The following is a 15,662-nucleotide window of genomic DNA, read 5'->3' on the forward strand; positions in this document are numbered from 1 at the left end:
CTGAACTCTCTGTGGTCATTAAAAATTCCAGGGCATTTCTCAAAAAGAGTAGGGGTGTTACCTCACTGTCCTGGTCAGTACCAGTGGAGTGTCCAGAAAAGTGGTATGCAAGTGTAAGAAATTATTAATTATTATAATTCAATCACCCCCCTAAGGGTGATGTGGGGCTAAGTGATTGATATTCTGCCTTTCCGTCAGACTGAGGTACCCTGCTTGACTGGAAGATGGAGAACAGGGTTCGATTCTCCTTCAGACCTCCATATCCCTGAGCCTAGCTCCCTTTAAGACAGACCTGTCATTTCCCTCAATTCACACCTTCTTGTTTTCCAGGTTACGGAAGACGATCAATCCTTCTGTACCGACATTAAGATCATGCGTGTAGTTTCCCTGAATTTCCTTCGAACCAAAGCTATAAAAATTAACATTCAAACTTCAAACCGCGAAACAGCAGGAACAAAACTCAAAGACATCTATTTGAGTAAAGCCACATAATGCATTTTCCATAAAAATGTCTATTTGTAATTCTGGCTTTAGCATTGTTATTTAGGGTATTCACCCATTGTCAGAAGCTGCTATACCGTCGAAGGGCTATAGTGAGTGGGACTGTGACCTGGCAGGCACAGGGCTGCAGGTGGACTGTCCCCAGACCCACTGTGCCACTGTCACACCCAGCCAATGGAGAACAAGCAAGGCGGCAGTGAAGCTGTGCTGCCCTGGTGGCTGTGCCTCGTGCCACGATCTCACTTCAGCACGTAAACGAGCTGTCTTATCATCCGAGCCGTCTCTTAAAGAGCGATCCCAGAATGGCAGATCTGAGCTGAGATTGTGACAAAAAAAGGCTGAATGCGAAACCGAATATGTTTTACCCACCCAGTGAAAAAGTGTCTGCCCTGAATATATTGAAGAGCTCCAGTCCGGATTTAATACTAGAAGTCCAAGGCTTTAGACAGAGGAAGTTTCTTAATGAAAAACACAATGGAAATGATGAAGCTGCTTCGTTTCAGGTGACGCAAAAGGTGAAATGATGTGGTATCATGTTTCACAGTCGACAGATGAGCAAAACCCTCTGCTGCAGTTTTTTTGTGGCTGGTGACACTGACCAAAAGGAAGGCCTTAATCAGAGCAGAATATGGGAATGTGGTTTATGTACGAAGACTCTGGATAGATGTTTGCACATGATCTGTGTCTTATAGCTCAGTCCCTGGGAAATGGAATGTCTCTTAGCGCTTCCCAAGTGTTAGACAATATTTGTTGGGAAGACTGTCGCATACATTGTGCTGCCATTTTGATAGGATTATTTCTAGTGATGTGCCGTAAATCTTTGGCAGGCCGATTCATTTCCCCAACAGTGCTTTCTTGCTGCACAGCCTTCACCTATTAAACTTCCGTGAAGGCAGTATGCAAAACGGAACATGACAATTGCCTTTCAAAGCCCAGACTTATTGAGGATATTTCAGTGTGGTCTACTCAGAAGGCTGGGAGAATTTCTGCCTATTGAAAAAAAAAACACTAATTGAAATCCATAACAAGATGAGTAGCAATTATATTCTAAAAAGGGAGCCTGCTCCAAATTCACCCAGCGAGAGCAACACGATGCTCTCCAAGTCTTCAATTCTGACATTAATGGTAGTCCCGAGAATCAGACAGCAGTGCTGGATTAATCTTGTAATGAAGCTAAAATGACTTTTACATCGGTTTTCATGGAGGTGAGCTGTGAGTTCAGTGTTTCCTGCAGCACCCAACAGTGATTTGCAGTGTGTAACTGAGCGCGGGGAGAGACGGCGGCCGCCGGCTGCGACCTCCAGCGACTATAGGAAGGCCGCTGTGTGCTCACGTACCTGCTCCGCCCCGGGAGCGCAGGGTCCCAGTCTGAGAAGAAGAGTTGACTCCCCCGAAGACGGTCATCCCCTGACCCCCCGGAGCATGGAAGTTGTTGAAGTTGGGAATGGCAGTGACTCCGAAGTTGGGATAGTGCTGTGGTGTGGGATCTGCCCCATAGCGATAACCCGCGTTCTGGCTTATACTGGCGTCCCGCTCGTCCGTAAGTTTTGCTGCTCCCTTATCCTTGCATTGCACACAGCCCATTCTCTAAATTCTGCAAAGAACGAAGAGGAAACGGTCGGCGTCAGTCAGCGGTGCCTTCTCCTACAACTTCTCCAGTTGACTGATCCCTGAGGCTCAACTGGGTGTCAACAATGATCACCGAGAAACGACATCAGACTTTCTATGCAATTAGGACACTTGAACTTGTAAGTTTTATCCTGTATGTGCGTTTATTCGTTCACTGTGAAGAATCCCACCTCAGTTCACCATGTCCTGGCCCGAGCTGGTTTTACTGTTCACAGTGCAGTGGATGAGAGTTAGCACGGAAAGGAAAGGCTTTCTCATCTAGGACTCACCGAGAGCTACTGTACATATCTGTACACAGACACAATATTTGTCACTGATACCTTTCCCCTCTTCAAGTGTCACAAAAAGTTGCAGAATATGGAAGGGCTTGAACAGAGCAACATAAGAAAAAACAAAATAAGACAGGGCCACTTGGTCCGTTTATCCAGTTTAATAGGTAATGGATCCAAGGATCTCAATGAACTGAAAGAAGCCAGCGTATTGGCTTCAACAACATGGCTGGGGAGCTTGTTCCATCACCCATGGTGCACAGACATGCCCCCTGTTCTCGGTTTTAAACGCATGTTCATGTAGTTCCCATTTGTGCCCTGGAGTTCGCTTGTCACTGTTGATTCTGAAGCACCCCATTGGGCTGCCTGTGTCCATACACCACCGCCATGCTGCCCCTGCAGACTAAAAAGGCTCCGTCCCTCAAGCCCTGGAATGTACAGTATCTGCCTGCAGTTCCCTAGAATGATTCCAGAGAAGCAACATCTCTTTTTATAATATGATATAATTTCCAAACTTGTGCACAATCTTCTAAACTGAGTAGTACAGCAACAACATGTGATTTCAATCTCTGCTTTTAAATATACTGTATATCCTAACATGTTTGTTTGCCCTTTTTATTGATTCCCCTCATTATCTAGAAGATGTAAAAGATGTTGCAACATAAACACCTAAGTCCTTTTCATAAATAGTTCCTTGTAGCTCAGTGATTCTCATTTTGCATTTATACTTTCTGAGTACATAAAGCCTTATCTACGAAGGCATTGGACAAGTTAATTAATGGCTAAAAGACTATCAAGGAAACACCAAAAGGTAATTCTGGTAACTGAAATTTAGGTCAGACAGAAACAGACCACACACAACTTGCTTTGCATTACTGTATGATCACAGAAACATGACCCTGCAGTCCGGGCCTGCTTTTACCACAGACTCAACACCACATGTGTGGAGACGCTTCTTAAGGTCAGTGTGGATTTTCTAGAGTGGGAGGAAGTCATATGCTAGACCAGCTGCTTAGAATTCAGGTGCATCTTATGATTCACGTGGTCATTAGAAATATTAGAAAACGAAGCAACTGAACAATTAAGAAAATGCATAACCGATGCCTCTACCAATGTGATTTGTTTATATAGCCATTCTAATCCAGGCACTCTAGCCAAAAGATAATTATAATCTGATTTTTTCATTTTTTTAACTTTAAAACTTACAGTTTTTTGGGGCTTTTTATTATGATTTATAATTGAAAAACATTTAGACAATTCATATTGCAAGTAAAACCATATCCCAGTGTTTGCCATTAGAATTGTAAATGGCTTGACAAATTAACCAGACTAATTTCAAGCAAAAGTTAAAAGAAATTGCACCAAATATTTTTATTATAACTGGAAAGCATGTTGTATATATCGTTTATATCTGTTTTTAGTACACGGCAGATAAAGGCTACTTTCATTTTTAATAATCAGTATTTAGGTGTTTGAAGTGTGTAATAGGCTTGTGCTGAATATGAAGGTCATACTTGGATGTATCTTCATGTTATTCAGTGTCCTGAATGAAACACTGACTCAGCAGAAGCACGTGTGTGTCCTGTTAGCGTGTCCTACATGAGAAATCATGATGACACACTCCACGTCCTCCTCTCTGCTAGAGCTCTTCAACTGTTTTATAAACTGTTTCATAAACCACAACATCAGCATCTCCCAAGATGTGATGAACTGAAGCTGGATTCTTCACAGTGAAAGAATGTGAAATTCCACTCGCATGTATGTAGGATATCCAACATAACAGAAAATTACAGCCTTCTGCTTGGGATATATTTTGAGAATTCAAGCTATGTAAATGTACCGAGTGTAATTCAACTCCTTTGTGAAGAATGCTGACAAAGCAATTCAGCTTTGTTCTTTTCCATAGTTTGGCTTTTACTTACAGCTTCTTTAGACACATGAATATATTCTTTCACAGTGGCAAAAAGGACACTTGATACTCTCCATACACTCTCGCCTCTTCACCTACTGTTTTATGCTGGACAAGAATAATAGTAACAAAACTTAGTCAGATTGTTGGTTATGGTTATTCTTGTTTTCAGAATGATTTATGTAGTCTTAAAACTTGAATGTTCAAACTGAGGCCTTCCAATTGTAGATACTGAGATAAAAGGGAATGTGTTGACTGCATAAGTATTCCAACACAGGAACTCCATATGTGCTGAAAAAACACCTTTGGCCCCAATTACATCTGCAAGATCATTTTGGCCAAGTCTCTACCAATTCTGCGCACTGCCCTGATGCAGTTATTCCACACCCACAATACTCCAGCTGTTGTTCGAACCGTTTCATAGTTTTAATATTTTCCAGCACTGTCTTGTTCACACGGTGGAGCAGCCCAGTACCCCACCCCAGCAGCGAGACCACTCCGGCAGCCAGTTACTTCATTGTGCTCTTCATCCTCTTTCATCATCTTGTTTGAAACTCGCGACCAGCCTCTTCCAACGGCCTCCCATTCCGACACGTTATTAAATGATGCGTGCACATGTTTCATAAAAAAAACACGAATGCTCAAGCTGAAGATTTCTCGGGGTATGCTGTTACAGTACGTTTCCAAAAACTAAAGAGAAAAACAGAAATGGCGGCTGTGTTCAATTTCAGTCACATGACATTTTGAAGAAGTACCAACTCTGCACACCAGTTTGGTGCAATTGTGGCCCACTCTACTTGACAGATCACCTTGAGATCTCTCCCGCTACACGGGGATTGTTAGTTGGTCAGCAATTTTCAAACCTTTCCAGAGCTTCTCACTAGGATTCATGTCAGTACTGTGACTAGGTCTCTCAAGGACACCGAGCCTTTTCAGTCCTGACCGGAGAAGATTACGAGAGGACATGATTCGTGTGTTCCCAGTACATTCTGGTATCCTTCCATAGAGCTGGGATTATGAGAGAGACCTAGACAGAGCACTCTGCTCAAATGTACAGCAGCAGTTCCCCTACATGGAATTTGAACCCAAAACCCAAACCTAACCACTACACCACAGCCCTCTCCCTGAGCTCCCTTCCCTTGAAGAGACTATGAACATGTGCTGTGGCTTGATTTCTAGATTGCCATTTGTAATATACTGTATGAGCTTTTAAAATTTCTTTCTGACTGGATTAACTGAACCAAATAATTTGCTTTTGAAAATATGATTCAGGGTATTATTGTACTGAATCGCGGAACTAGGGCACATGATGAAATCATGACTTGCTTCAGTCCGGATGCCAGTGTCCTCCAATCCACAAACAATTCAAAAGTGCAGTGAAGTCCATCCATCATCAGGAGGCTGCTGTACTGGTCTGAGAGTCTTGAAAAGCTGATCTTCTGTTGAGGCTGTTCACCTCTGGAAGACCTGGTTAGCACAGAACGCAATGCCCTGATCTATTAAATCACACCAATTAATGCAGCCCAAAGCACTGAAAGCTGAAGTCTTGTAACGTACAGTAATGTGTGATTTGAACTTGTTCTGCTACATTACCATTTTGTTGCGGATCACTGGGTACATGTGATTGAGTTCATATTAAAAAAAAGTTTATTTTACTCAAATCAGTAGGCAGCCACAGGCAGAATATGGCCACTGTAAACCTCGCAGCTATCAGAGGCAATGTTAGAGGCTACCTGCTTTAGGTCGCACAAATTATAACCACCGGCTTCAAAATTTTTTGGGACATTTCAGTTTTAATTCACAACAGAATAACTAAGACGCAAACAACCAGGTGTGTTGGAAGTATCCTTTGAACAGGTGTGTCCTTTTTCCAGGTGTGTTGGAAATAACTGGAGATTTTCACTGTGAATTACCATATGCAGTTTTATCCTGAAGACAAAGTCTAGAACTAAATCATACAGAAAAGAGCAAGTTGTATGAAAACAGCTATAGGAAGACTAACAACAAACACTCTGTCCGAAATGAATACAAATATTGAAGACACCAATGTGGAGCAGTAGTTAGGACTCTGTATACCAGAACCACTCCAGTCATTAGTCCAGATCCGAGGCAGGAAGCTGTTCTTATACCCCTGAGTAAGAGACTTCACTTCGTAAACTCCCTGCTGGAGAAATGGGTACTTTCCAGGTCATCAGCACAAATGAGACAAATTAATTATTTTAATCTGCAGCAACGGGGCTGTAGGTAGTTTTCAAATACTGACTGTATTTTTTCTACTGTTTCAGTTTAACCTTGACAACTTCGTTAAAATATTGATCCACAATTAGGACAACTTGCATAGCACAAGGCTCGCTGAACCGCTGGTGTCTGCAGGACGGCACAGTTAAAATGCTTTTATATATCAACCATGCTTAAGTAGTAGTCTGAATCTAAGTTCTAAAACACAGGTATAATTTTACAGTAATAGTAAAAAAAAACAAGAATATATAAATGTATATATAAACAGTAGAATACACACGCTCTGTAATATTCTAAAACAAATTACTGTACATGTTCCCAGTGATATGTACGAATTTGCGACTTGCTACTGCAAAGTCGATCATTCTCAAGATCTTTTGACCCATTTCTTCAACCCATTATAAGGTATTCTGGTGCATTCTGTATCCTTGTAGTAGTGGAACGGAGCATTTTGCATTTTAAATGGGACCAATTAACTCAGGCTACAGTCTGTGGAAGGCATGCTGGTAACTTGTCCCAGATCAAGACACTGAACTCCAATTCTTGTGTTTCGCAACCTAGCACAGCTTATTTACAACTGCAGAGAAAGAAACAGGGCGGATGGGACTGTACTGAAATACCACAAAGACCCCTGCCTTCCAGGACACTGACGAGTCTGAGGCCGAGAACAAGGTGACACTCTGTAAACTCCCCAGGGTCTCTGTGGATGGACAGATCAGGCCAGATAGATGGAGTCTGTTAATTAATACTTCCTTTGAACCTCTCACACAGAGGCCTTTTCATCTCTCTCGCTCGCTCGGCATTAATTATTCCTCCCTAATTAAACACAAAAACATAAAAAAACAGGAGCCTGTTGCCATCAGAACATTTTTGTAAAACCTCTTGTGGTAAAAACAGGAGTTTAAGGCCAGCAGCCATATCACCCTGCAACTCACAACTGGCAGCCCACTGAAGCTCAGCAGGTGTGAGCCTGGTCAGTACCTGGATGAGAGACCTCCTGGGAAAAACTAAGGCTGCTGCTGGAAGAGGTGTTAGTGGGACCAGTTGGGGGCGCTCAACCTGCGGTTCATGTGGGTCCTAATGCCCCAGTATAGTGACGGGGACACTATACTGTAAACAGGCGCCGTCCTTCGGATGAGACGTAAAACTGAGGTCCTGACTCTCTGTGGTCATTAAAAATCCCAGGGTGTTTCTTGAAAAGAGTAGGGGTGTAACCCCGGTGTCCTGGCCAAATTTCCCATTGGCTTTTACCAATCATGGCCTCCTAATAATCCCCATCTCTGAACTGGCTTCATTACTCTGCTCTCCTCCCCACTGAGAGCTGGTGTGTGGGGAGCGTTCTGGCGCACTATGGCTGCCGTCGCATCATCCAGGTGGGGCTGCACACTGGTGGTGGTGGAGGGGATCCCCATTACCTGTAAAACGTTTTGAGTGGAGTGTCCAGAAAAGCGCTATATAAGTGTAAGAAATTATTAAATTATTATCATTAAGGAGACATGTCGGCATGGAACTTAATTGGGTTTGATAACCTTTCTGCTCGGGAGAGAACCACAATGAACCGCAGAAACAGAGGGACAGGCTTTGGGGAGAAACCGCCAGATCATTCCTTTTGCGACCTCAGAGTTCCACGTCAGGCAACAGTGAAAACCCTGCGCACAGCACTTGCACTTTCTTTGATAAAGCAGTCTATCATGCTATCACCAAATCATCAAAGCAGAAAACACATGACTTTGAACATATCTTTGTGGAATGTGGAAGAGTTTACAACACTACAACGCAAACAGCATAAGACAAAGCTCGACACAGAAGCAGAATCTCATTATACAATAACACAGTACACCATCCTGTAAACCAAAATAGTGTAGAGATAGTGCTTGACAGAGCAGTTAAAAAATGTCAATACCTCAAACAAAAGCTACACAGAAAAGGGGGAAAATAAGTACTTCTTTAAACAAACTTTATGAAGTCCATTCATAATGCTTGGGACCTCTGCAACCCACTGTCTCCCTCAGTTATGCCTCATCAGAATGCTTCGATGGTAAGTTTTGGTTCATCAAATCATCATTAGTCTGCAAATATAGCTGGCTTGCAAGCAGCAGCTAGTTTGCGGTTATAGTTCATATGTGTGACAAGCTAGCCAGTGGAAAAATCGCAGAGGATTAAATTAGCATGTCATCATTTCCACTGTGATTCTCCTCTTTCCATTCTCTGTACTCCACTTGCTATTTATTGCTTTACTCCCTATACAGCACTGCATTTCTATGAACTCCTGTGGATTGCAATACCTGACCAAAATACTAAACAACTTATTTACAGAAGGTTGCATTCATCTCAGACCAGACCCCTGCTTCACCTCAGCCTGCGTTTCATCTCGTCTGCGTGGCACAAACTTTCGGTTGTTTCACTTTCTACTGGTGGAAGAGTTATTTTGATTTTTGTCACCCCAGATATAGATCAAACAATACTACCGGCTATTCCAAACTGTCACCATTTTGATTTGAGCGCAACGATTACTTCTACAAAATAAGCAGACGTTCATTTGCGAAGCAACTTACTGTAGGTGAATTGAAAAACAAAAAAAGGCTTAGGGCCGCGAGGCACACAAAAACAGTGCCCTTCCGAAAGACTTTAGCGACATTAAAAACAAGAAAACAAAAGGCAATTACATTTCCCCGTTGGCCTGAATACGCACAGATAAGTATTGACTGAACAGCTGTGCACTGAAAAGCTAACAAAAACACTGCCTCTGAACTGACAGAAATCCCTAAAAATCAACCCTGCATCTATCTTTGTTCCTGGAGCTACAGTGGCCACAGGTATGGGCAAAATACCACCCTCAGGTATGGTTTGTGGATTCACAGCTTTGCTGACCAGACTGTAGTTCTACTAGTTTTCTGGCCAAGTCTGATCGGTGCTCCTGTCGTCAGGAAACATCCCCTGGAAGGACGGAGAAGGCAACACTCCAGCTGGCGAGGGGTCGGGGCCCTGCCTTCTGCTACAGATGCTGAGGCACCATGTCCTCCAGGCTCTGCCACGCCGTCCTGCGCATGCTTCAGACAAACCAGCCAGGGGTGACCTTCGGGTCCCCCTTTGTTTCCCACGGCCTCCCTTTCAATGCACCGGCGCCGACATCACCACCATGATCTCGCGGCACGAGAAGATGACGAGACGTGCAGCCCCGGAGTCCGCAGAGACGGCTGCATCACAGGGAGTCAACTCCGTCACGCCAGGGAGGAAAACAGACCGGAGCTGGGAGCAGCCTGGGGAGATACGGCAGCTGCTGTGGATACTTCAAGCTTGGGCTGCACAAAACCACACGCTGAAGCAACCTAATGGGTGTCACCTTACTGAGCGGCGCTCTGCTCTGTGCCCAGGCACCTGGCGATGAATCCATCATCAAGGAAAGTCAGGTTCAGCTCCCGCTTCACTCACTGTGACAAAAGCCCTAATGTTTTTTATTCTGGCTTAGAAAAACAGCTCCCAGTCAACTGCACTACAAATGCAGTGTTTATGATCGCTTGCCCTGCGCTTATAAAGGGCCGGGATTCATTTTATTCATTAGCAGCTCGGAGGGAAGTGGAGGACAGGGCTCCATCCGGCCACCGCGCCGCAGGCTGGCCGCGCCGGCCGGGCTCATCTGAGGCGCACTTGTTCTGCCGCGGCTGGCCCTGCGCCTGGGGGTCGCGGGGTCACCTGGCGTGGCGGCGGGGGAGCACTTCCACACAATGCTGCTGCTTGAGCAGGCGTAGTCAAAACCTCCCCCAGCGGGCGCCCTGTGTGGAGAAGCGGAAGGCTCGCCCCTCCGGCCGCCGACAACGGGAACGCTTTGCCGAAGAACAGCCTCTGCCGGACAACACAGCCTTCTCCCCTCCCTGCCTTGTGAAAGTCGGAGCGGAAGAGGGAAAAGGAAAAATGGCAAGCACCGTTCTGTGTCCGGTCAATGTCTCCCAGAGCGGATTCCATTACATCATATTTGTCGATAGGTTAGGTGCCCCGTAGGTAGAAGTCTGGAAAAGGGAAGAGGCCCTTTCTTTACCAGCACTTTAATGAATGATTTACAGCCCATACCTGAGCACCAGCAGCGCTGATTTTCTTTCCAACTCAGCAAGCAGACCCCCTCCAGAGCTTTCAGAGCTCCTGGTCCCTGGAATCAGCTTGATTCCAGGCTCTCGCCCGGTCTGGAGGGAGGACATCTCCGCCTGTGAGATCTGGTGTTTCTGACAACACGCGCCCACTGGGAACCCTGCCGGCTGGCGCTCGGCATTACCTAATTAAAAAGCAAGCGGGGACCATCCTGTTCCCACAACCCAGATTATTCATTCTCCGCCGCTTCCTCCTGGAGCGCGTGTGAGAAATATCCAGCTTAGTGCTGCTCTAGAAGCACACGATGGGAGAAAATTCTGAAAGGGTGTCAAAAACTTGAATCGCTTGTGCTACATATCGTAAATTAGTGATTACAATCTACATATTGCACACAACAGCCTCTAGCAACCTTATGCTATATATAGTACAATGGCTTCTCTAGCTATTGGATATAGTATCATATAGATCTAAGGGCCAAATGCAAACAAACCATTAACAAGCGAATAAGGTTTAAAGGCTTTTTTACCCCAATATGACTAGCAGATTTACAGCATAATGCCAGCAAAACAGGAGTTTGAAGACCGGCTTCTGTAAGAGCTGTCTGCTCCTCATAGAGAATGCAACAGTGTGCAGACATTGATTGGAGTCCCATTCCCCAGAGATCTCTGTGACACAGACAAGTAGGACACCAGAATACGGGAGTCTGAAAGTGAAATTGTACCGTCAGCACTGTCAACCAGGAAAGCGGGTCTTGTGTGTACCATAACCTCCATGTGTGACACCATTATGTCACAACAGCTCAGCGTTGACAGAAGGAGCCGAGTCCTACAGAGAATTGCATCAGCACACTGGCAACAGACAGAGGGGTAAAGTGTTGTTTGCGGAAGGGATCGAACCTCGTGTATTTCAATTTGAAAATGCAGCGCTATTGTTTTCTGAATTCTGTTCAGTAAGGACGCATTCCTTACACAGTAATCAGTTATGCCTTGATGTGTTTTGAATGAGCCTACTGACTCTTTTAATAAATTAATATTGCACTATAAAACTATCATATAAAAAATTGCCCAAATACAGTAAGTCCTTTATCCAAATCTTAAAGAATTAACTGCTGAAACACCAGAAATGATTAATTTTGCTGACACTTTTATCAAAACTGAATTACCACGGTGTATATAATGGGCCCGCATGTATCCTGCTGAAACAAGGTGAGCGATGTACTTTGCAATAGCACAGAACAGACTCATCCAGGATTTGAACCCACAACCTTGCAGTTCTAAATGAAATACTGGTGTAGGCAATAAGCTGTATGCTATCTTTTCCAATGTCTTTGATTATGCACAAGTCAGGGAATTGAATGTGAAGAGATTTACACAAGTCAAACCGATCCAACAGTCCTGGAACTGAGAAGAATTGATAAAGAAACAGAGGAGTGTCTTGTCAACAGGCAGTTCTGTAATTTTGTAGATAATCCTTTTGTTTTTCATCAGGGAGATACGAATCATAGCGAGCTTAACTAGTATTTAAAACAAAAAATAAAACCAAAAGAGAAACAATGACTTGTTATTCATAATGTCCTCTGGATCCAGGGACTGAACAAGTAACCTACTATCTAAGATCCTCCTAGGACGGGATGTAAGTCAGTAGGTTGGAAATTCCCTTCCCAAAGCTTCTGAATCTCCTAAATATTTAACAGATCTGTTGCATACGACAGATTATCAAGAAATCTTTCATACAGGCCTGAAATGTTTCGAAATGTCTCCAGCCCTTCAGTGGAAAGGTGCACCTGAGGGCAAACAAATACAGAACTTCCTCCCCAGACGACACCAGTCCACTTCAGAGACACGCAGGGAAGGGCGGTTTAGGACATCCAACCAAACCTAGCCAGCACGTCTCTGGGGCTGCGATAAAACCAGAGGAGTGAGGAGAGCGCTCCGGCCGCAGCCAGAATCACACCCAGGAGCTCGCCCTGTGGTGCCATCCTGCCACAGCACTGCAGCTCGTTTCAGTCCTGGAACTGAGCTCTTCCAATCAGCAGCACTGGAAGGGCTGGGGGAAGCAGTCTAATTGCTCCAGTCAAGCCAGTAACGAGTGGATTTAGCTGGTTACGTGAAATGAAAATCCTCCGTCACGTGGACGAGAGCTGGACAGTCTTCCTTTAGATGAGTACGTCACTTTAAAAACGCAGGACTGCGTGTCTACACCATGACAACGATGCACGGAAAGGAATGGCTAAAGGCTTATTCCATGCTGAAAGGAAAAACATTTCTGCTGTATGTGCGCACACACCTGAACAAAGCGCCACACCCGCAACGTGTCTTTTTTATTTTCCTTTCAGCATGGAATAAACCTTTACCTGCTCCTTTGCAGCCTGCGGATGCTGACACAGCTCCCTACTGGAACACTGTTGCATGCACATTTTGCATGTACCTCAACAAGATTGTCAAAGTTCAGGTGGGGAGCTGGGTTAGCCTGCATAGGCTGCAAAGGAACATGTAATAGGTTTATTCACTGCTGAAAAGAAAGGAAAGAAAACAAAACGTTTCGGCCGTGGAGCCTTCTTCAGGTGTGAATTTGTAAAGTTGTTTACTTGTGTCAAAAACGTCTTTCTCTATTTCGAATTACAGATTAACTCCACACAATTTTCCAGCACTATACAGAATATAAACACATGTCCAACATATACCGTACACAAACAATGCTGCATATAAAAATGTATTGCATAAGACTATACAATGGCAAAATCAATTGTACTGTGCTTCAGCCTGTGCATGCAAGGACACGTTCTTTGCTTCACTCGTGTTCTCACAGCTCATGGGACTGTGGAATGTTGTTCCAAACGACTGCAGCACTTTGCACCAGGTGTATCTCAGGTGTTTCTCGGATGGTCCACTTTCCCAGTCCCCTCCTCCCGATGCTCATTCCCGGATGTGTCATGTTGGAAGAGCACGTTCCAGAGGGAACGGCGTAATGGATCAGAACCAGCCTGCGCCCAGGCGAGATCAGAGTGAGAGTTTTTCTGAATCTCCAACACCGGATCAGTATTACTTTGCAGCAGACGTTATGCACCGACTGCGATATTGCTCAGCTGTCTCCCTTTAAAGATGTGACCATGGGTTACGGCCGAACAATTCTGACTTGGAACTCGGCACCCTTTTCCAGGTCTGGTCTCCCCGCTATATTGACACTTCTGTTGTCCATCACAGCCTTTTGTTCAGTTGGCTGGCCTCAAGACAAAGTTCGTCTAACTGTGATCCATGTGCCAACAACATATGTTCTAGGAGTACCACTAACATATGTGTCGGCAGGTGGACTGTTCTCAAGATTTCTGCGGCCTTGCTGTTAACAGGCAACGTACCCTGAATTTCTTACCATCCTACTGACACACGGAGTACAATGTGCGATCTGCCACACGGGGTGGCCTTCGCAAGTGAACACTTTGATTTCTACATGGCGTTTGTGTTCTTTGCAGGAGCTACGGTGCCCACTACACTTCACAGACATTTCCACTTTTGACAGAGCATGACAGAGTCACACACCACACGAAAACATTAAACGTATCAAAGCACAGTCATACATTGCTACCTTCGACTGTGATTATTTATTTGTATGTCATATCCATTTTTTCCTGGCTTGCACAATTATTTCCTATACAACATTCAGTATTAGCTGCACTCCTGTTTTCTGTGCTTTCTGTTCTATTATGTTGTATTTGTTCCTTGAAAATCTTACAATAGTACTGGAAAAAAGGGAGACTTGCTTTGAAGCAATAAGCTTTGAAACTCACTTTGCTAACGTCATCATTTAGTTCACTTTTAATACGAAATTATCCAAGGCGATGTCTGAATTACTACTGCTGCGAATGACTGCAGGAAAGAGCAGTGATAAAACCATTCATTCCTCAGTATATAAACACTCCGGGCTAGATGTACTAAAGATGCGTGCCTGCTTTAAGAGTCACAACCGTTTCACAAATAAATCAAACTCGTTGGGCAACATCCTAAACAAGTGCAACAATGACGGTGAGGGTTTGAGAAAGTTGTTGGGGAAGTGATTTGTCTTTGTGGCTGAGCTCTCAATGTTGCTGGGAGTTCCTGTACTGAGCCACAAAAGTCGAGTGATGATAGGAACGAGATTAAAGCTGTTGGAAGAACTGGGATGCTTATAGTTGCGGAACTTTGTTAAGAACTCGGGAAAGGCTTCCGTGACCGGCACAACATTAAACACGGGAATGTGGGAAAAACTCTGTCCCCTAAGCCTGTCCTCTCGAATTAGCAACAAGAGACAGACGCTGCCTTCACCAACAGTGGGCAAACAGCAGGATGAGAAAAGAGAGCGTTCTGTGTCCTCAGTATGCTCACCATCAGTATCCACTCAGTGAGAGAGTCCATCAGGAGGACGTATTGGGTGATCTGAAAGATGAGTGGGACCCTGTCACCCAGAGGCTCCTAGCGATGGTGAAACGATTACGCACCCGCCCGGCTCTCTTCACAAACCTGTACGCAGGAGACCTCCCAGCCCACAGACTCGCTCGCCGTCTGAGCTGGACAGTCGCACAACCAGACTAGAAAGCTCGATTCTGATGAACTCACACACTTCCCTTTCCCCCAGAAGCAGGTGTGACTTGCCTGCCTTGACTGACCAAGCCTTCCTGAGCACATCGCGAGAAGCAGGAAGACAACATCTCTCTGACTGTGCAGCCGGCGTGTGATTCATCTGTAATCATTATTAAAGTCATAGTCACGTATCCCAGGTAAGGTCACAGCTCTTATGGTGACCAACAGCCATACAGTGTGGCCGTTTAACACCAGCTGAGGGAGGAGATGTCAGGAATTTTCAACTCATCAGACAAACTAAACTTTCCTTTTATTAGACTCTGGTTCACTGCTAGTGTTAAGCTGATGACTGGAGATTGGGCCATTTCTCTTGGGCAGTTTTGTTTCTGCTCAGCAGCACGATAGTGAGCTCCAGTATACATGTAAGGCTAAACACTATTTAAATATATATATATTTTCTAATATGTTTGTCTGTCAAAT

General features: G+C 44.6%; 1 protein-coding gene across 4 annotated transcripts in view; it reads right to left on the reverse strand.

Annotated features, from left to right (window-relative positions):
• The window catches only part of fynb (FYN proto-oncogene, Src family tyrosine kinase b), an 87,468-nt gene that overhangs the window by 22,329 nt on the left and 49,477 nt on the right, over positions 1 to 15,662 (reverse strand). For all 4 annotated transcript variants that reach the window (XM_069196231.1, XM_006626168.3, XM_015354196.2 and 1 more), the window contains one exon: positions 1,839 to 2,095. In XM_069196231.1, coding sequence (XP_069052332.1) covers positions 1,839 to 2,085 — 247 coding nt within the window. In that variant the 5' untranslated portion in view covers positions 2,086 to 2,095. The remainder of the gene's footprint in view (positions 1 to 1,838; positions 2,096 to 15,662) is intronic.

Source organism: Lepisosteus oculatus, chromosome 2 (genome assembly GCF_040954835.1).
Source record: "Lepisosteus oculatus isolate fLepOcu1 chromosome 2, fLepOcu1.hap2, whole genome shotgun sequence".
Taxonomy (NCBI): Eukaryota; Metazoa; Chordata; class Actinopteri; order Semionotiformes; family Lepisosteidae; genus Lepisosteus; species Lepisosteus oculatus.